The sequence below is a fragment of the Lissotriton helveticus genome, chromosome 8 (genome assembly GCF_964261635.1).
Source record: "Lissotriton helveticus chromosome 8, aLisHel1.1, whole genome shotgun sequence".
NCBI lineage: Eukaryota > Metazoa > Chordata > Amphibia > Caudata > Salamandridae > Lissotriton > Lissotriton helveticus.
In genome coordinates this window covers 899,711,775-899,733,261 of record NC_136069.1, presented here as the reverse complement: position 1 = coordinate 899,733,261, position 21,487 = coordinate 899,711,775, and the positions used below count along the sequence as shown (strand labels likewise).

Sequence of the window (21,487 nt, the reverse complement as noted above, 5' to 3'; positions counted from 1 at the left end):
TGTAGATAATCCTGCTCCAGAAATGGGTAGTGCAAAGAAAATAGACATCATACCAGTATTCGTCTGGCCTATAGGGCAATGAGGCAATGCCCACAGGGCTAATCTGATAGGTCGGTGTGTGATCATTTTTATGGCAGCTTGGGGGCCTGTTTTATGGTCCGGTAGGCTGTTTTTTTTACTATTAATTTCCCTGATATCACATCAAACATTACCTGCAGCAAAATCAAATCCATGCAAACGTGAAAAGCTTGCAAAACACTTATACAGCGTGTCTTTCTAACACGGTCCACTTATTAGCTACCTTATTCACTAATCAGGGCACTTTTAGCCCGGGTGCATTTTCTGTCCGTCAGACCATGAGTCATACAATAAAACAGGAATGCCCCTTCACATTCCCATTTTAAAAATGCTTAAGGTAGCATCTCCTCAGAGGATCGCCACCTTGAAGTGCTCGAAGTGCTTCCTTGTCTCAGTGACCTGGAGAGCTATGCTGGCGGAGGCTTAGTCTCCTGGCAGCGTCACCCAAGCCGGACTGGTCAAAGGGTAGAGACCAGATGAAACGCAATCCACTGGTCCTCCAGGTTGGCGATAAGATTAACAACATTGTCTCATAACAAGCATTTATGAAAGAACCAGCAACAAGAACCACTAAATCTTCTGGGCCGAAGGGACTTTCAGAGTCTCTTCATGAGACCTAAATGATTAGCAGTAGTCAAGAGAAGAAACTACTGACAAGATGGAGGACGTTCTGAGTGCCAAGTACAGTAAGAAGTGAAGGTCCTTCAAAGCTGCCCTACATGCCTGTCGGCATTAGGGGCAGTAAGTAAAGGTTTATGGCAGCAGTGTCATTACACAACATTACATACTGCCAGCCAGATGTGTGCTTGCACTGTTGAAAACTCAGCTTATCGACGTTCTTAATCATGACAAAAAGGGCTGCTTCAAGCAATGCCTTACTCCAACGCACTGGTGTGCTCGCCTCAACGGCGAATGCTACAACGGCGCATTCTTTATGGCCGTTGTAGTTCAGTAATTGACGGGCTTCAGTGGCGAAGTAGAGTTTGATGTTTAGACTTATAATTATGCTGCGTGATTAACCTCAAGGAAAAAGAAAGCCGGGTTAAAAAATTGATGGATGATCTTCAGTTCAGTAAGTAGCCTAGCCTGTAACAAATCGCCAAAATCTGCTTGCAAGAAGGTGGTGATGAAAACGGCGATGCTGAGTCATGCAGAGTCATTGTTCATCCTAAATGAAGATCGCTTATCCCAACAAAAAGATGTTGGCATGGCCTGATAGAGAAGGAGGAGGAGTAATGCTGAGCCAATTCATCATGGGGTTAAATGTTGTCTAGACACTTTGTTTCAAGAGTAACAGTAGAAACAACAGTTACAATCCAAACCTAATCTAACAAACACTGGCATAGGAAATCGGTTTTACAGTTGTACTCAAGCACAGAGAGCATTTAAAAATACCTGCTCTAGTACAAATCAAAATAAAAAAGGATTGTTTGCACATGCAGAGCATCGATGAGGTAAACAATTAACTGTGTAATGTCAAATAGTGTGTTTTAAGATATAGAATAGTCCATCACCCTTTAGAACCACTTGGCAGTGCTTTTGTCTGGCTCAGGTTACCTCAGAAGCATTCCTGAACTTCACCCTAGCAGGCCCATCCTCCTTCAGAATGCACCCTTTCCCACTGATCTCGCTGCAATTTTAAATACGAAATGACTGTGGTTGTTGAGTGCTTGCGGCCGAGACGTGTTGCCGATCAGCACTTTGATCCCTGTAGCTAGCTTTCAAACTAAAGAAAGAGCAACGCTTTAATTCGGAATGCAGATCGCTGTAAGAGACCAACGGCACACTATTTATTCGATAAAAAAACATAATCCTGCTCACCATAAACATCTGTAACGTATAAGCATGTTGAAACCGGGCAGTGAGACATTTAAGAGGGCAGCGTCTTGGCTGCAAATGTTCTATCCTTGACTAATTGACGGAGTGGTAGCGTTCTCATCCAGGCTTCCTTTCCTTCTGACTACGGTTATTGGCAACAAGATCTGACTAACTGAGAAGACTTTATTTGCAGCAACATTTCCCCTGAATCAAAGAGAGGATTTTATAAAATGATAAGGGTGCTGTTGCTGTTGCTATGCATGTTTTGCTTGTATTTAAAAACAAATTGTACTAACACTTCTGCCGCTGGCTGCCAGGGCTACAAGACTGTGTACGAGAGAAAAAAATGTCTTTCCAGCATCGCACGCTAGAGGCATCGACAGCGCAACTTCTAAAACAGAACACAGAAGTCTGATTGCAGATGCTCCATGACCGCGCTTTCCAGCCTACCCGACATCAAGAATGTTACTATGTAATGCGGCCTTCTGACACAGTGACACCTGAGATATGCATCCAAAGGGCAGTTGACCAGGTGGGACAGGAGGTCACCCTGAGCTGCCACTGCCCACTTCTTAAGATTTTTTCTTTGTGTGGGGTGTTTTGGCTGGAGCGGGGCTTTGTGTGGAGAACAGCCCGAGGCTGCCTCCACGCTTCCACTCCCAAAAATATTTTCAATGCAATAGGTCTAGCATTTAAATGAGTGACCTATGGCATTGCAAACATGCGGCCACATTTGTCCTGGCTGCTATGAAAGTGAAAGCGCACATGGTGCGATAAAAGTAAGCAAAGTACATCGTGCTTGAAGTAGGAGAGACTCAATAAAGCAAATAGTGCTTACAGACTAAATACCATGTGTACAGTGTAACAACCGAAGTAAAAGGGTCAGTAGCCATGGGAGGTTTCAAATGAAGACAAGGAGGTACTAAGGAGGGACTAACATCTATTTACCAATCAGAAGCCAGCATTTAGAAAGGACAACGACACAAGCCAATGAAAAATATGGGCGGGACTTCTCCCTGTACTGAACTACCACAGATCATCCCCAGAGCAGCGATTGCGTGCTGGCTCAGGTTTGACCTAAAAAAGAAAGCCTGGAGGCTACCGTGGATGTGCTAGATAGGTCTCACACCCTGGAATAGACAGAGCCTCCAAACAATTAGCCACAAATCTGCTCCCTGCAGGGGGTTCCATTTAACTGTGTACACTGTGCGAGATCAGCTCCTCTCCAGATGAACAAGTGAAGGGAGCCAATTTCGTGTGACACGGGTGGGCACTGTGAGTGTGTTGGAAGGTATGCAACTCAAGGCTGCCCTTGAAAGCACTTCCTTTCATCAATCATAACCATAGATTTCACCAAAATAACCACCAAGACAGGCACAGTCAACCACGTTCATCAATGTCACCATCTCAAAAGCATGATCTGGTGCACTCATCAGCACAATGTGACCAAAAGTTGCTGATCTCGAACTAAGTAAAACCTTCTAGTTGCCTCTTTCCGTAAACAGTAGAACGTTTTTTAAAACGGTATTGAACTCCAAAAGTAACAGTTGTTGAATCAGCCCAGTCATGAATGTCTGGCCAGCATGAGTACAAAAACAGAGCAGACACAAAAATAATAAATACTAGGAGGAAATAAAAAAGGGTATATTGGTTTTAAGGTGGGTAATTCTCTATTATTCATCCTTCCCCAATGTACTCTGTGTGTATTATTTTGGGCTATTTCCGTCGTCAGAAAAGGTTGATGTATTTCGTACCTTTGAATATCGGTTTGAGTGAACTTTTTAGGGCCTTGTCTTTGTGGTGGGGGAGGCATTATCCCGAACCTGTGATACACTGTTAGGCAGATTGTCTTTGAATATTTTAATTTAAGACACACACACAACTCTTTTTTATTATCTTTATTTAACTAGGTTCCGCTTTTCAGCTTCTGAGTCTTGCTTGGCTTCTTCCGGAATTCCTTTCCTATAAACGATTTCCATAGAAGTGGCACGGGCTTTTATCAAAGGCTTCTTGTTCATGTCTAAACTTCGCTCGGCTGGAGATTCTCTACCATTGAAATGTTTGTCTATTCTTTTTTGCGCAAGCTTCTTGTCAAGAGCAGTTGTCCGCTTGGTCTACAAGGGCCCAGCCGCCCTTTTTGTACTGGCTACAAAAGGAAGTCATTGGAGATGGCCAGGATTGGTTTTGATGTGTTCCGCTCTTCTGGTTCCTGGTATAAGTTGAGCAGTGGCTTGAAGGGTTGTTCTTAGGGGGGCCAGGTGGACTCTGTGGTAGCTCACTATTGATTAGCATCCCCGAACAAGCCTCAAGAGTATTAGTTCTGAACCACAGATTTAAAGTCTTCTACTGTTGTGGAAGCCATTAGTGATAAGGGATTGTATTGCATGGAGGACTGTGAATCCGTGTTGAGTTGCTCTTGATGAATTGTTCAAATGTGCAAGGAGATTCAGATTTTTGTTTATAAATTAAGTTCAGAGCCTTAGGATAGTCGAGCAATTTTACTGAGTCAAGCCACAATCGCAGAGGTATGGAGCAATAAGCAGGCAGTAGAAATAACCGCATCTTTTGTGGGTTCAGTTTCAGATGTTAAAGTCCCATTCCAGACTGAAGGCTCTTGAAGGTCTGTGCTAAGTCTAATATGTTCTCTAGGGAGGAAGAATTCATATGCAACAGAGTAGCCCCAACCAGTGGCGGCTCCTCCACTAAGGCAGAGGAGTGTAGCCCCACTGCTTTTAAGCAGTGTGACAAAAGAAAAAAGAAAATATCTTGTTATCATCATTTTACTGTTTCCAGCTGCTTTGCGGGCAGGCGGGTGTGCAGGGCTGCTCTGCTCTCAGGGCAGGGCAGAGGAGGAGTGGTTTGCCCACTCCAAGTGTGCATGAATGCTTGGCCGGCCCTCTGGGGCTGGCCAAATATTCATGCGCACTTTGTATGTTCTCTACGCAGGCTGCATAGCAGTGTTGTGATGTCAGGGTGTAGTAATGCTTCCTTTGTTGCTCCGACATCTTTCTCTAACCTTGTGTAGAAGGAGACTAGAGAAAGGTTGTCTAGGAAGCTACCTACCGTTTTTTTTTTTTTTTTTTAAATCGGGATTTAAATTTAAATAATGGCTTCCAGACTTACTTATCTACTGTTACACGGAATTCCCATCGATTTGTTTTAACACGTCTTAGGCTGGGAATTGTACACCATCTAGTGGCATTCCTGCACATGAAAACCAGTACTAATTCTGTATGCCCATGCGATAATATTTCAAGACAAAGTTGTTGCCATTTTTTACTTTTTTGCAAATTTTATCATTCATTTAGACAATTTTATTTAAAACCTATCTTTTTAAAATATAATGTTCGTTCAACAAAAATGGCTATAAATGTTATTATCATCTTTAGAAGGTCCAGATATTTGCTTTTTTGTCGCATCATATATACTGAAATGTACAGCTGCAAGGAAATCAATAGTCCTTTGATGCAACTGCCTATGGTTAAACATACAATGGCAGAAGGTGCGTCCAATTTTATCCTGTCTGTACATGTATAATTACAGGAGCACTAAGCACTTTTATGCCCTTGCACTTTAGCAAATTTGTGTAGAATTTGTATAGCAAATTATGTAGGAAATGTTTGCCATAGAAGAATCGCTTTAAATATTGCGCCACTTAGATCAACTTGTGATTTTGGACGCATATTGCATATTACATTTTAATGATATATTTTGCACTTAGCAAGATTTGCACAAAATGTTTTGCACCTGACACTTTATTGCGAACATTTGCACATAATATAACAAAGTGTAATACCATGATAAACATTTTAACGGGGGTATTTGTTTGGAATATATGTCCAGCTGAAAAAGGAATATATCGCATTTCGTTTTATGAACGGTTTTGTCCTGATACTTAATGATGCTTCCTCTTATGAGCTGTAACTAGACCTGTAATTATGATGGTTTTAACTATGTTCTGCTTATATGGTTGTGTTTGACAAACCTATTAAAGCATTTTGAACTGAACCGTGTAGATTCTCAAGTTGGAGCATTCTTAGGTGGAACTATATATCATCACTTGGAATGTCACTTGTTGCCTTGAAGGTTGGAACTTACTTGAAGTGGGGACAGTTTGAGGTCTGGCTGTGCTTCGTGGAGCCTGCGTTGTGTGGGCTCTACTACCATGTAGCTTGTGAATAAATACTTCTATACAAATATCTTGGTCTGCTGCTTATTCGCTACACAGGGAAACCTGGGTTACTACCAATCACAATGCTGCATTGCAGCGTTGTGATTGGTCAGGGAAGCCTGGGTGTGCTTCCTGGTTGCTGTTCCTGCTCGAGTCCGACGGAGGAGAGACGGAGCCGAGACGCAGGGCACAGCGATAAGGTACGTGTTTTTATTTTATTTTTAGAACTTTTACATTTCTCCCTCCCCACCCACGATCTGTACCAGCCGCCACTGATCTCAACCTGCAAATACTGGAATGTCCCATGTAAAAATGGAAAGTGGTTTGGAAAGGACGATGATCTCTGGACTTCCTCACTGAAGGGAAGTAGGACTTGAAGAGAGAGCTGGACATTTCTATTTTCTTGGAGCGATTGTCAACGTACGAAGCAAACTATCTCATAATTGTACCACTAATCCTTACACGTTCTCATAAGGGTTTTTGAAGAGAGCATGACTGATTAAGCCAAACAGAGCTGACAGGTGAAAAAGAATGAGGAGGCAGGAGTGGCCTAATATAAGTAGCACGTTGTTCACAATATAACACAGGTGCTCCATCCAGATTTACAAGTCCGATTGAAAATATTCTGAGGTTGTTTTCTTCAATCATTATATTAGTAGCATCACACACACATTTCTAAACTGCTTACTAAGAAGTGAAGGTTAGACATAGGGTGGCCATTTTTCAGGTCTTTGGGGGGGTCTGTATCAGGTTAAAATGGTAATAAGGGAAGGATCCTTGTGTGAGAGTGGCGTTGATCACCTTTGTTATGTAAGGAGTAAGAGAGGAGCTTAGGTATTTCACAAGTTTGGCTGGAGTGAGAGCTGTAAACTGTGTGGATGGTCTGAGATGAATAAAGCAGCAATAATAATCATACCACTTAGTTATTTCTCATAGCGATTCAGGCCACGGTAGATTTGCAGCGTGGGGAATGTTGATTTATGAACCTATTTACGCCTATGACTAAAGTACAACAAAAAAGCGGGAGAATGTCTTGCAGCAAACTTTAGTGTTTGTTCCATTAAAAGAGGCTGTGAGCCTTTTCACCAGGTTATTAGTTGAATAGTTGATCGCTGTTATAAAAGAAGGTTTCTTTGGCCTCGAAGTTATATTTGTAAAAAATATTTGCGTAGTCTATTTCGTAAATATTAGAAGAGAACTCTTAGAGAAGTGTATTTGTGCTATAAGCGACTAAAGCTTTATGTTCTACAACTCACATTTTTCATTAATTCCTTTACAAGTGATGCAAAATGGCGAACAAGAATGTGTTAATCCTATTCAAGCTATCACAATATGACACATTCCCCAGCATACATACAACAGGATCTATGATGAGAACAGCACATTTTATAGATACTTTGCCAGAACCTGGTATAGTAGAAAGATGGAGGCTTTTCCTCTTCTAATCTAGACAGTCATGGTTTACTCCCCACAAATATACAATGCATCTAAAAGGGCATTATACAAAGAATGAGGATTGATCAAGTACATCCTTCAAAAAATATTTTATTATTTCCAAGAAGCATATATAACACAACAATTAATCACCATGTTTTTCTTTCATTTGAATGGGGACTAGCCAGACACTTCGAATTTTAGGTTAAAATGCAACCCTTTTGGAAGTGACCTCACAGTCCAACATGGCGGCGGCACTCTAAGTGGTGCTCTCGTAGCCTGACACCATATCAGCCGAATATCCTGTGGAATCGGCCCACACATATAATTTTGTGCCCCTACGCGGAATGCCTAGACCAGTTGTCACCCATTGGAAGAAAAATGATATCACTTGTCGCCTGCGAAGTGATATTTCTGCAGCTGCTGGGGTGGAGCAGCCCAGCGACCCTGTGGAGCCGGAGACCGGTCAAGTGCTGTGGAGCTGGGGGGGGCCTCGCTCTCTTCCATGAGGACATTTTCGAGGAGCCATAGGGGGTGGAGGGGGGTTGAGAGGTGCCCCGGCCTTCCAGAAGCTCTCCAAATTGAATTGCCCGGAAAGAGAAGCCAGCTGATCACAGCCCCGGCTGCGGAGCTGCCTATTGGAGGTGGGTGGGCGCTAGGCCCTCTGGAAAATGACTCAACAGAATTGAGGCTGTGGGCGGCATACCGCTGGCGATCCAGGTCATTTTGGCTGCTAAGTCCAGCCACTGTGTTGCTGCGCGCTGGCCGTGCAGATGTAGTGGGGCGATCTACGGAGGTGACCCGCCGAGATTGGCGCTGCATCGTGGAGGCCTGCCTGGACCGAAGATCTGTCGAGGGGGCGCTGAGCAGGAGACTTTGTGTCGCTGAGGTCCTGTGAAAGGCATCGTTGCAGATCTCAACCTGATATTTTGACTACTGATGCACTGATAGGCAGCCTGCGGCCCGACCAAAAGGCATGAGGCGTCGTGGCCAGGACGGTGGTGGAGGGCCGGGCTGAGGTGTCCTGAGAGGCAGTGACCGGCTGGGCCTGACACTACGGGGCTGAAGGGATAATAAAAGGCAGCAGAAACTTCCTGACGATGGGCCGGAGTCTGTGGTAAATTGGGTCGCCCATTAGGGGGTGGGGGGGCGCGCCCGCTCGGGGTGACGGCTGGGCTAATCCCGGTGTGGCTTGTGGGTGTGGTGCTTCCCCTCCCAGCCATCACTTACTATCCGGATTCAGGCCGAACCTTAAAAGGACCCTCCCCCAGCATAAATACTGCAATGTCATCATTGTCAGTAGTGAATCCCGACTCGCCCCAACCCATTGCCTGCCTTCCCTGAACCTCCGCTAGCAAACAATGACGCGGGACAAAATATCGGGCACTAGCGCCAAGCAAAGTGCAATGGACAGATTCACAGGAGCTAGGGTCCAAGCGACGGACCCAAGGGATCAGATTAATGCCATACCAGATAATGCAGCCTTAATGGCAGCCATCACTTAATCAAGGCCTATGCTTACCGCCAAGATTGGTGCAGTGGGCCCCAATGTTATGCTCATTCGTCAAGACTTGCACAGTGCAGTGGACAGAATCACTGAGACGGAAACGCAGATTACATGTGTGGAAGACACGGTCACCTCTCTTCAAAAAAAGTTGTCTACCTTGGAGTCTATTACATGAGGTCTTGCGACGCGGGTGGAAGATGTGGAAGGATGTGCCCGCATGAGCAACCTTCATTTTGTGGGCTTCCCCGAGGGCTGCGAGGGAAACGGCACGGAGCAATTCCTCACTAAATGCACACGGACTGGCTTCCGCCCAACTCCATGTCACAATGCTTCATATTAGAGCAGGCACATGGGGCTTTACTCCAGAACCCTCCTCCAGGTGCCAGGCCGAGACCTATTATCGCCAAGATCCTGAACTTTCATGATAAGGATACTATTCTGAAACAGGCCAGATTGAAAGACTCGCTATTTTACGCTTCACAATGCATACTGATATTCCCGGACAATACTAAACGAGTCCAGAAGCATTGACAAACACCGTTGCGATCTTAGTGGATGGGATGGGTAGACACCTGGGGGAGACTCCAACCGACTGACCAAGGATACACGTACTAGTCAGGCGTTTATGACTCGTTCTACCGCCTGGACTACATATTTGTGCCCTCTGGCTGCTTCCAAAGAATGACGACTGTGGAGATATTACCCAGGGGCCCGTCTGACTACTCCCCCAAGTTACTTGAGCTATGGATCGGTCCCGACCGTGCCACTTTCCGTTGGCGATTTTCGGCCTGGCTTTTGCACGATCAACATTATAGATCACACATGCATCAAGTGATCGCCAACTACCTCTCACATAATACTGGGACAGAGGAATCCGCTGAGATACTGTGGGAGGCTATGAAACCAACCCTACAGGGTGTATATATCTCCTTCGGTACAGCACAACGTAAGCAACGTCGCAAGAAATTAGTCCAGACTGAGGAACAACTTATGGATCTAGAGCGGTGGGGCAGGGGAATCAGGTGCGCTGCCAAAAGTTTCTTACGCAACAACTATACGCTGGGGAATTGTTGGATGAGCCAGATCGGCGTGGCTGGCCAACCGTAGTATGATATATCAATGGGGAGATACATAGAGTACATTGCTACATCACCTTTGTCAAAAGGCGCTGCACCTACCTAATATTCCTGGTATCTGCATTCTAGACAGCAAGATACTCTCCGACCCATCTCAGATTGCAGCTAGTTTTGCAGATTACTATGTAGAATTGTACGCCCCTAGTGAGATCTTACCGGTAGCTACCATTCAGCAATTCCTAGATGACTTGCTCCTGAGAGCACTACCCGACGCAGCGAGAACAGAATTGGACCCTCCACTCACAACCGATTAATTAGGTGCCGCCATGGCAGACTTGCGCTTGGGTAAAGCACCAGGCCCTAACAACATACAGTGCGAATTTTTAAAGCATATCAATCCCAGCTCGGTGCCCATTACCTTGCAGTGATCAACACCGCCCTTGAAACGGGGCTTCTCCCACCAGATTGGAGGCACGCCAAGGTAGTAGTATTTCTTAAGCCAGGCGCGCCCCCTGAGCACCAAGCATCATACCGCCCAATCTCCCTATTAAATGTGGAAGCCAAATTACTTGCTAATATCCTCACAACCGCATCTTGCCATATAAAAAATCATATGGTACACTCAGACCAGACAGGCTTCATGCCCTGCCGCAACAGGAGAGAGGGGCCAAGGGCGTCTCCCTCCGAGCCCACGCCCTACTGGCTGTACACAGTCCCACACGTTTTCCCACAGAGGGACACCTCCCTCCCTTAACCTTCCATTTATATTTATGTGCCTGTCATTTAGGAATGGCACCCACAAACTTCAGGACTGGGGGATTGGCAATACAGGCCACGATACGAGCCGAAGCAGAGGCTCGCGCTGCCAACACGAGAGAGAGGTCGATAGAGTCTCCCTCCAAGCCTGCGCCCCACCCCAGGAGTCAACACACGTTACCTGGGGGGGCACAAACCCACTCTCCTCTGCTTGTCCTGCGGCTGGGCCTCCAATGCAGCTTTGTAAATTGGCAACGGCGGCTCAGGCCGGCAACTCAGCTCCTCTGGGACTGCCGGTCGGGCCGCTTCAGTTATGAAGATCTCAGGCTGCCACAAAGCACACACACACAGCGTTGCTGAGTCTTCCATAAGCTTCGGGTGCATGATCACTGGGCACTCCACACACAGGTCTCAGGCTGCATGAAGATCACATTCACAGCATCGCTGAGACTCACTTTAACTCCGGTGCATACGATAACAAGGCAAATTCTCATGAAGGTCTCACGGTGCACAGCGCCTGCACACAGAGTCGTTGAGACTCACTTGGATTCCGGTGCTCACGTTAACAAGGCAAATCCTCATGAAGGTCTCACGGTGCAAAACACACCCGCACACAGCGTCGATGAGACTCACTTGGATTCCGGTGCACACAATAAGGCAAATCCTCACAAAGGTCTCACAGTGCACAACGCACATGCTTACAGCGTCGATGAGACTCACTTGGATTCCGGAGCACACGATCACTGGACAATCCTCACAAAGGGGGATCAGGCTGCACAAAGCACACGCACACGGAGTCGCTGATCCTTGCTTGGACTCCAGGTGTCCACGATGGCAGGGCACGCCTTACGAGGGTCTCAGCTGCAACAGGCAAGCACTCACAGCGTTGCTGAGACTCTCATGGAATCGTTTATGTTCCTGTGTTTCCAAACAGGGAGCCAGCTCACCTCGGGCCCTTGGGGATAAGTTACTTAAGGGCACAGCACACAGCAAAGTCCTTTCAAGCAGGGGTACACAGCACACAGCAAAGTCCCTTTAGCCTTTCCTTGGTTAAAACAGCAAACTACAGGCCAGCCCCAGAACACACAGCAAGGGTCAGTCCTATCCTTCAGTCTCTTCAGTTGTTTCTTGCTTGGCAAATGTGCTCTTGACCACGAAGTAGCTCCAGTCTTGTTCAGACTTGATCAGGCCATTCTCCAAAGTCCAGGGGCTTCCGTTCTCATAGTTATATCCCATAATGTCTTCGAAGTCTTTGCGTTTCAGGGGGCACTGACCACTGTTCAATCCAGTTCCGGGTGCCTCCCTGCCAGTGACACCTTTCTTTCTTTGATTAGTGGTGGTCTGGGTTTTCAATCACTCAGCAGGAGACGAGCCAATTGTTTAATAGAAGCAACCCAGGCCTCTTCACCTCTAGGAGCTTCTCCTCCCCCTACACTCCAGATGCAGGTCAGCCTGTTGCTGTCTCACCTGCTCCCCTGGTTCAAGACATTCCCCAGATCCTATCGATTTCAAATCCAGACAGTCAATCCTCGGCCAGGCAGAGACACACAGAAATGTTAGAGCACAAAAACACAGCCACTTCTAAAAGAGTGGCTTCTGAACAGACAATGCAAAAACCACCTTCATAAAAAGATGTGTTATTACATTGTGAGATCAGGCATACTAAACTTCTCCTTTCCATCTTTAGCCTTTGGGAAGAAACGCTGGAAAACATATTACACAGCCACCCCATTCTGTACTATGCGCAAGATGGCATTTCAATAGTGAAAACCGAAATGGAGATTATTTCACTGCCAGGACAGGACACACAACTTAGTACATGTCCTACCTTTCACATGCACTACACCCTCTCTAGGGGGTACCCTAGACCTACCATAGGGACGTCTAAAGTGCATAGAAAGGGAAGGGTAAGGTCTGGCAAGTGAGTGCACTTGACAGAACAACATTGCAGTTTAACAAACTGCGTGCAGGCCCTGCAATGGCAGGCCTGAGTTCCCTTTTTAAGGCTACTTGTGTGGATGGCACAAAAAAGTGCTGCAGGCCCCCTAGTAGCAGTTGCATTACCAGTCCTGGTACACATAGTGCACTTTACTAGGGACTTTACATAGTAAGGCAAACATACCAATCATGCACTACCAAATACCATTGCACTGTATACAGGGAGCACTTGCACTTTGACATTGTTTAGCAGTGGCAAAGTGTCCAAAGCATCTAATTTGGCAACACATGTCAGAAAAAAGGTCCAAGGGGAAAGCAAAAAGTTTAGGGACTTTAGCCAAAAAGGGACAAGTCCTATAGGAAGGATTTATGTGACAATCTTGCTGGATACTGGGGACTGAAAAGAGAAGTTTTTTTTCTAGCACACAACAACATGTAAATGTCTGTAAAGCAGCTGGGCAAATACTTCAGAGTATATCAGAACTGGAAAAGCACAAATAATCACTTTATGCCACCCCACTCTATGCCACTCTACGATATTCCACAATACAACCCTCCACTCCACTCTACTCCACAACACTTCACTCTATGCCATTTCACTCTATGACAGTCCACTCTACGATACTCCATTCTATGACAGTCTATGCCACTCTACAACACTCCACCTCACTCCAATCTATGACACTTTACTCCACTCTGCACTACACCACTCGATTCTATTCCACTCCACTCTATGACATGTTACTCCCCTCTGCGCTACGCCACTCTATGATACTCCACTCTATGATACTCTACTCCACGACACTCTACTCCACTCTATGCCACTCTTCTATATGATACTCTAGGCCACTTAACTCTAGATAACTCTGCGTCACTCCACGACACTTTATGATACTCCATAAGACTCCACGACTCTTTGCCACACCACTATATGACTCTTCAGTCTACTTTAAGATATTCCATACAACTCCACAACACTTTGCCACTCAACTATAGGACACTCTACTCCACATCACAATAATCCATAAGACTAATCCCGGGCGGGTAACTCCACTCCGCCAGCAGAGTTTACAGAGTTTTGCATACTCTGCGCTTGTTTGCAAACGCAGAGTTTAGGCAAAACTCTGACTCCGTGGCGGAGCAGAAATAGCTGGCCCCTCCACCCTCCCTCATTAATTATAATTTTTAGAAAAGGCACTTACCTGCTGTGGCTTCCTCCTCCCTGCCATGGCCGCTCTCCTTCCTCGTCCTCGCCGTCCTTGTCCATTGGAAACCCCTACGTTATACATCTTACATGTGCGCATTCTCACGCGCAAGACATACATCGTAGGGGTTTCCAATGGACAAGAACGGCAAGGACGAGGAAGGAGAGCGGCCATGGCGAGGAGGAGGCAGCCACAGCAGGTAAGTGCGTTTTTAAAAAAATATATAATTAATTAGGGAGTGGGGAGGGAGGGAGCAGAGGTGTTCCACAGAGTTTTTTTCCAACTCCATGGAACTCCGCGTAGAAGCTCTACACCAGCTCCACCTGGGCTTACATACGGCTCCACAACACTTTACCACTCCTCTATATGTCACTCTACTCCACCATACTCCACTCTATATCACTTTAGTCCACTTAACTCCACTCCACTTTACAACACTACTCCATTCTATGCCACTCTATACCCCTCTGCTCGATGACACTCTACTCCACTGTACGCCCCTTCACTCTATGATACTCCACCCCCCTCCACAACACTCTACTCCACAAAACAACACTCTACTCCACAACACAACACTCTCCTCCACAACACAACACTCTACTCCACAACACAACAATCTACTCCACAACACAACAATCTGCTACTCCACAACACTTTACTCCACAACACTACAAAACCTATACTGGCATCATTAACACTCGATTATTTATTTATTTTATTTATTTATTTTAGGATTTGTAATGCGCATGGCTGCCTCAGCAACGAGGCGTCCCAGCGCAACCAGAAACCAAAGACAAGAGCATGAGAGACCAGCCTAGTGATTAAACATCAGACAAAGGGAACAGCCAGGTCTTTATGGTCTTACGGAAAGCCAAAAGGTTAGGAATAACTCTAATGTGAACCGGGAGCGAGTTCCAAAGTTTTGCCGCCAGAAAGCGAAAAGAGCGTCCCCCCGGCCCTCGCTCTTCGGACTCGAGGAGCACAGACAAGCGCAAGAGCGGCAGATCTCAGTGAACGCCCAGGCACATAGGGCATCAACAAACAAGAAAGCCCTAAGGGGATTAAGTAAAATAGCAGGGGCATACATGACGATCAGAAGGGTCTCCTCCCCGGGTGGCAGATGAAGCATCTTGTTATCTCTCTAATTGGTGCAATAGATCTGGCAACGGCGGCTAGATCCCCACTAACAATAATATCACTGGACGCTGCAAAAGCCGTTGATCCTGTTAATTGGTGTTATTTGTCAAGTGTATTAGAGGCTGTTGGGTTTGATTGAACCTTTAGAGACCTGTTGGGGAAAATATATAGTGAACCACGTGCCCAAATATTAGTAAATAGGAGCTTTCAGTTCCGATGTCAATATGGCGGGGTACTAGACAGGGTTGCCCGCTGTCTCCTACACTCTTTGATTTATACATTGAGCCGTTTGCACAAAGTTTAAGGCTAAATAATGAAATAGGGCCCTTTTTAATGAATGGTTTTTCAAGGAAACTCGCCCTATATGCGGACGACTTAATCGTTTTTACATCTAATGCTAACCAAGCCCTACCAAATTTATTAAAGGAAGTACAGGTCTTTGGCAAACTGTCAGGTTATGAGATGAATAACAGTAAAATTGAGATCATGACATGGAACTCTGAAGTGCAGGGTTTCAGGGTGTCAAAGGAGATACGGTATTTGGGAATTACCATTACTCAAGAGCTGTCTGATCTCCCTAAAAAAAAATTTGCCTGAGTATCTAAAGAAGTCGATATACTGCTAAAAAGATGGCAGAATCTACCGCTTACACACTACGATAGGGTAAATCTGATTAAGATGTGTGTTCGGCAGAAGTTCACTTATCTTTTTAATAATATCCCCTTGACTTTTGACAAAATTTTCTTAAATAAAATTCAGGGTAAGATCTCTTCTTTTGTTTGGGCTAGTAAGGGGGTCAGACTCTCCTGGAAAAAGCTTAGACGAAAACTGGCACAGGGAGGTTTGAGCCTACAGATTTATTGTTGGGCATACCAACTGCAAAACAACAGAATGCTCTTGAACATGTGGCCTATCAGATGATCATCTGGCCTATTTAAGGCAATGTTGCACGAGAGTTCAGCCGAGGGTTCCATGTACAAATTTGGTGCCCCTAATTTTTTTTTAAAGTTCACCTGAAGGTTTTACTCGCTGCTGCTAAATTATGGTTTGACTGTCGTATTATTTTAGGCATTCCGTACTAAAGCGAGTGGGCACCGGTGTGGAACTCCCCAGGTACTTCGGAATGCTTGAACGACGTGTTATCTCAACCTTTGAAAGAGGCAGGGGTGAAGAGGTGGGGTGACATAGTTAAAGGAAACAGCTGTCTCTCGTGGGATGCTTGGAGCCATCTAACTAAAAACAGTTCATCCAGATTTAAATACTATCAAATATCTACATGGTGTGAACATCAAAACTGGCAATTCCCAGGAGACTGTGCACTCTACCATATTCCACGCCACTCTACTCCACTCTATGCTAATTCACGACACTCAATGCTACTCCACTCTATGACACTCTTCGTCACTCCACATCACTTTTCTCCACTCCACAACAATCCACTTGACTCAAATTTACGCCACTACACAACACTTCACTACACTCTATGACACTCCACTCTTCCTGATTCCAGTCTATGACACTCTACTCCACTCCACCCTGCACCACTCCTCTCTATGACACTCTTTCGCATTCCTGTCAATGAAACTACTCCAGTCTACACAACTCTATGCCACTCCACTCTGCGCCACTCCTATCTACGACTCTACTCCACTCCACTCTACGCCACACCAATCTACGACACTGCACTCTACGACACTCTAATCAACTGTACAACACTCCACTCTACTTCACATCACTCTCCCTTATGCCACTAACTTTTAGCTCTCAATATTGGCTGTGCTAATGCTTGTTATTTCCAATTTTGCTCCTCTCTGCAAGAGTTTCCTAACCGCTTTGTTCAATGCACGTAAACAATGTTTTCACTGTTGGTAATTCTTGACAGAGAGCAAACATGTTTCTTAGGCAGGTTTGTAGAAATAAAAGCTGCTTTCAATATTTAAAGCATTCACATTAAAAACCTGGAAGATTCCACAATAGAAAGTGCTGGCAAGTGAGATGCAGATAAACAGTTGTGCTCATTCGCTGGTAACTTAAATACAAGTTTCTATAAGCAAACGGTTATACCTCCACCGCTGCATGCTAAACCTTCCTTAGATTCAGCTTTCAGGATACTTACTGATCACTGAATTACACGCCAAACAGTCTTGGGAATCTAATAAGAATGGGACACCCGTGTTGTAAGTGAATTTGATGGCTTTATGATATGCTAACCTGCTGCATCTTTCTGCAGGACTGGAGATCAGCTTCTACTCAGTGTCACTTTTGTGGCATTTGATGTATTCATTGGTGCACAAATAGAAAGAAATCCAGGTATTCATAGAAACCATTCAGGTCACGCCGTGCATATCCCAACTGTGGGTTCAGTCTTTTTCAAATCCTCTTACAATGATGTATTGCATGGGATGTTTTTGTGACTGCCTTGAAAGGTAAACAATGGCAATGAAAATGTTTGCAAACAATGTTGGCAAAGCCAACTGGTCTTGCCATTGAGACCTATTAGCTTTCTCAATGATTTTAGTCATCCTGTACATCATCCCAGATGTTGTGCAACATGGAATAAAACCCTGGGATGTGGCTAGCGACATGAGTTTGTAGGTGCTCATTCCATGCATGCACCCACCTACAAAACAACATGACGAGTTGAACTGGCAAATTTTAAGAAACAAATGTATTAAAGCCTTTCGTTGAAGAGCAGGTGGGAGGAGGAACAAGGAGGGCATGGGTGGGGCAACAGAGAGGGTGAAGGGAAGGAAAGCAAACGGTGACAGAGTAGAAGTGTGCAGGTGGGGCAGCAACACAGAGGGTGGGGAGTGGGAAACAACATGGAGGGTGAGGGGGTGGCGGATAAACAACAGGTGACAGAAGAGGCATGGCGGTGGATGCAACATGGAGGGTAGGAGGTAGAAGCAATACGTAGAGCGAGGTGGGAGGAGAAGCAACATCCAACAAAGGAGGATGGCGTAGTTGGGGAAAGCAACTCAAAGGACGGAGGGGGGAGGAAGCACGGGGCAGTGGTGAGGAGGACAGGCAACGAGTAAAAGAGCAGCCAGGAACTAGGCAGTGGAGAAGCATATGAGCAAGAAAACAACAGGGAAGGACACAAGAGGGAACGAAACACTGAAGGAAGGGGCGAGAAGAAGCTACAGGTGACCGGGAGCAATATAGATTGCAGAGTGAGAAAAGTACATGGAGGGAGACAGCTGAAAAACACATGCACTCCCGTGGAGTGCTTATCCAAAATGAAAAAAAACGGGTGCTTGAAAAGCAAGCTGTGGAAGCACAGAAGCCAGTCAATCAAAAGAGATAGTAAAGAGTCTACGTTTCATGGTAGAAAGAAACATGAGATTAAAAAGCTGGGACCCGAATAAGAGGCAGGCATGTTAGAGTGACAGGAAAGCCAGCTAATGCTAAGCAATGGATGGTGTTCCAAGTCCTTGTATGTTCTTGGTTAACCCACAATATGTATTTCGCAACCAGTCTGGTAGCTCAGCCTAAAAATGTTACCTCATATGCTTTTCTGTTCAGAATGTGGGTTACAGTAAAAGTAGACAATACTACCACAGTTGACCAAAAACAAGTCAAACTGTCAAAATAATATTAAAAAGAAAATGTATGGGTTATTATCACCCATGAGTGTGGCTGCCAAGTGACAGGTGTCATGTGTAACGCAACACCCTCAGGCAGTTCTGTCTTTTGGTGACAGATCTTGGCATTCTGGGATATAAAAATCTTAGCATGCCAAAATGCTGCTAGTCAAATATTAGGCTCTGGCTGAATGGCGGGACGTATGGTAGTTCGGCAAATATGTCTGTGTGTCCCACTGTGTGTTTCTTACCTGTGCACATGATCAACTGAACACAGCAGGCTATGTTACATGTGATATTCTCCCCAAAGAGCGCCCTGCCCCTTTAAACAAAACACTCAAAAGAATTAAAAAGAAAGGTTGAAAAGGGCTCTCCCGAATGTCAGGCTTGTGTAGTTTATCTAGGCCCAACTATTTCCAATTTGCAGTCTGGTACCTCTCTGTCATCGCAAAGAGTCGAGGTAAGAATAGGGACATCACACACAAGATTAGGCCCATCTATACATTACTAAACAAAACATAATGGGGGCGCATCAACTAGCTCTAGTTAGGTCACATGCTGTAACTCACCTCTTTGTAATCATTTGATCAGTATAAAATAATCTGTCTGGTCTTCCTTAGTCGTGCTTGGGCAGATGGCTTCTGCCAGAGCTTTTGAGGAACTATTTCCTTTTATTCCTTATGTCCGCTTATTTTTCTTACTTCTTTCCCTTGCTTTGAACCAATTCTCACTAGCCATTGTACCCTCTTCAGCACATCATCCTGTGAGCCAATGGTACCCATCACGTGATTCCTGCTGTACAGTTATATATTTATGACACTAGTATGATTTATAGGACTTGGTGAATTCCAACAATTATAGGCATCTATATGAGAGCAGGTACACTGCAAACATTCAGAGTGACTTCTACGAGAAGCTATTAGCTCTGCCAGCACTCATGGAAATCACTATTTGAAGGTCATAGTCTGCAAACATTCATTGGCGCCTCTGTGGACAACACGTACGCCTCTATTACCTATGGGAAGTTGGTACTCCTCCTTCCATCCCACATGTTCTGTGGTATCCAGAGCACTGTAAACTTTCAGAGGCACCCCTATATCAAACTCTTACACTCTCTACACCAATAAGAACCTCAACTTTAAGTTCTTGCAGTGCACATATTCAAAGGGAAGCCCTTTGCCCTGCATGCACATGCCCTGGTTAACTCCAGTACTTGTGGTAGCTCCAGTTACCATACATATCGGAATTAGGAGTTATGCCATAAACCCCGGAACATCACAACTTTCCTCAGGAAATTTTGGTAGGGTAAACCTACAGAAATTTATTGGGGGAAAATGGCGGGCAAGTAACAGGATATGTGACTTCTGGTATGGAAATCACCAAAATCTGCACTCTATGATATATTATGCAGGCAAAGCTCAGAAGAATAACTATCACACCTGATAAATTCAGAACACCTTTGTGTCATATTTTATCGGGTGCGATAATTACTGCATCCAACCTCAGGATGCTCGTGATTGAGGTTGATGAACTAACTGCTGGTACCCGGTTAACATTCATACACGTGTACTTCTACGAGAAACATATATCTTGCCAATATTCACGGAATTCATATCCAAGCTATATGTAATTTTCCATAATAATACACCTTGTAAAGCAGGCTTCCCTTATTGCTGATTTCCAGCTTGGCAGTCAGAACCAAACAAGACAAAGCCCGAAGGAGTTTTTTTGGGAAAAACAGACAATCAGCAGCTTGGAGCATTAGAAGAGATGGACTTTCAGTCCTTACCTGAGAGATAGGCAAACTGCTTCTTCAGCTGATCCTCAATATCCGCAGCACACAGGGGAAAGGCGTCCTGCTGCATGATTTCATCTAAAAATTAAATCAACAAAAGGCCGTCAGAAACAAGATTTCGGTCTAATCAAACAATAATCTCAAAATAAGGCTCTGAAAAATTACAAAGTGCTGATAATGAGTAAATGACTAAAACCCACACACCACAAACTCAGTTGAAAAGATTTCCTTGAAGTGACAGGCTGCAGTTCCGCGATTCAGGCATGGTGCCGCCAGTATAATTGAATGGGACCACCAAGGAGCAATTGTGTGCCCTCGTGCTAAACTAGAAATTTTTGAAGTAGAGCATTTTAACCTAGTGGTCAGGGACTGAAGCAATACGGCCGACCTTGATGGAACATATCTGTTCCTCTACGCTATAAGTGCTGGTAGCGCGCTCTCTTCCCCTCGGAGACCACGTGCTCGACCTTCTCTTGTTTCAGCCCTCCGTGTAGGGCCTCCCCCTGGTGCCCCACAACACTCCCCTCCCACATCGGAGTCCTGAGGAAGACCCCATAGTAAGGTGGAAATCAACCTACGCTGTTCAGGGGTCGAAACGTCGACATTCATAGCCATACCAGCCCACAAACAGACTATTTTTTACTGTGTTTCATTGTATGGGCTATGCCAACAACTGTTAACATCCTATGTGGCTAAATAATAAATATATTGCATGCCAACTGTGAATTGTGTGACTGCACCAATCCTTTGAACTGTTCACACCACTTCATCCTTCACCAAATCACGTACGTTCCCCACTACCCCCTCCTCCTTTCTGGGCACAATGTTAATGCAATCCTAAAAGTATTATTTCATATATTTGCTTAAATGAGGGTGTGATTAAACAACATCTCTCAGTCATTTAGTGTATGGATTTATTTGTGTATATTGTGAATAATTGTGCAATCATATTTGTTTTTTAACATTGTCTACTGGGACCGCCCTTTTC

At 45.1% G+C, this 21,487-nt stretch overlaps 1 protein-coding gene across 12 annotated transcripts in view; it reads right to left on the bottom strand.

Annotated features, from left to right (window-relative positions):
- MCF2L (MCF.2 cell line derived transforming sequence like) overlaps positions 1-21,487 on the bottom strand; it is a 1,263,355-nt gene that overhangs the window by 446,171 nt on the left and 795,697 nt on the right. For all 12 annotated transcript variants that reach the window (XM_078657683.1, XM_078657685.1, XM_078657688.1 and 9 more), the window contains one exon: positions 20,494-20,577. In XM_078657683.1, the coding sequence (XP_078513809.1) occupies positions 20,494-20,577 (84 nt within the window). The remainder of the gene's footprint in view (positions 1-20,493; positions 20,578-21,487) is intronic.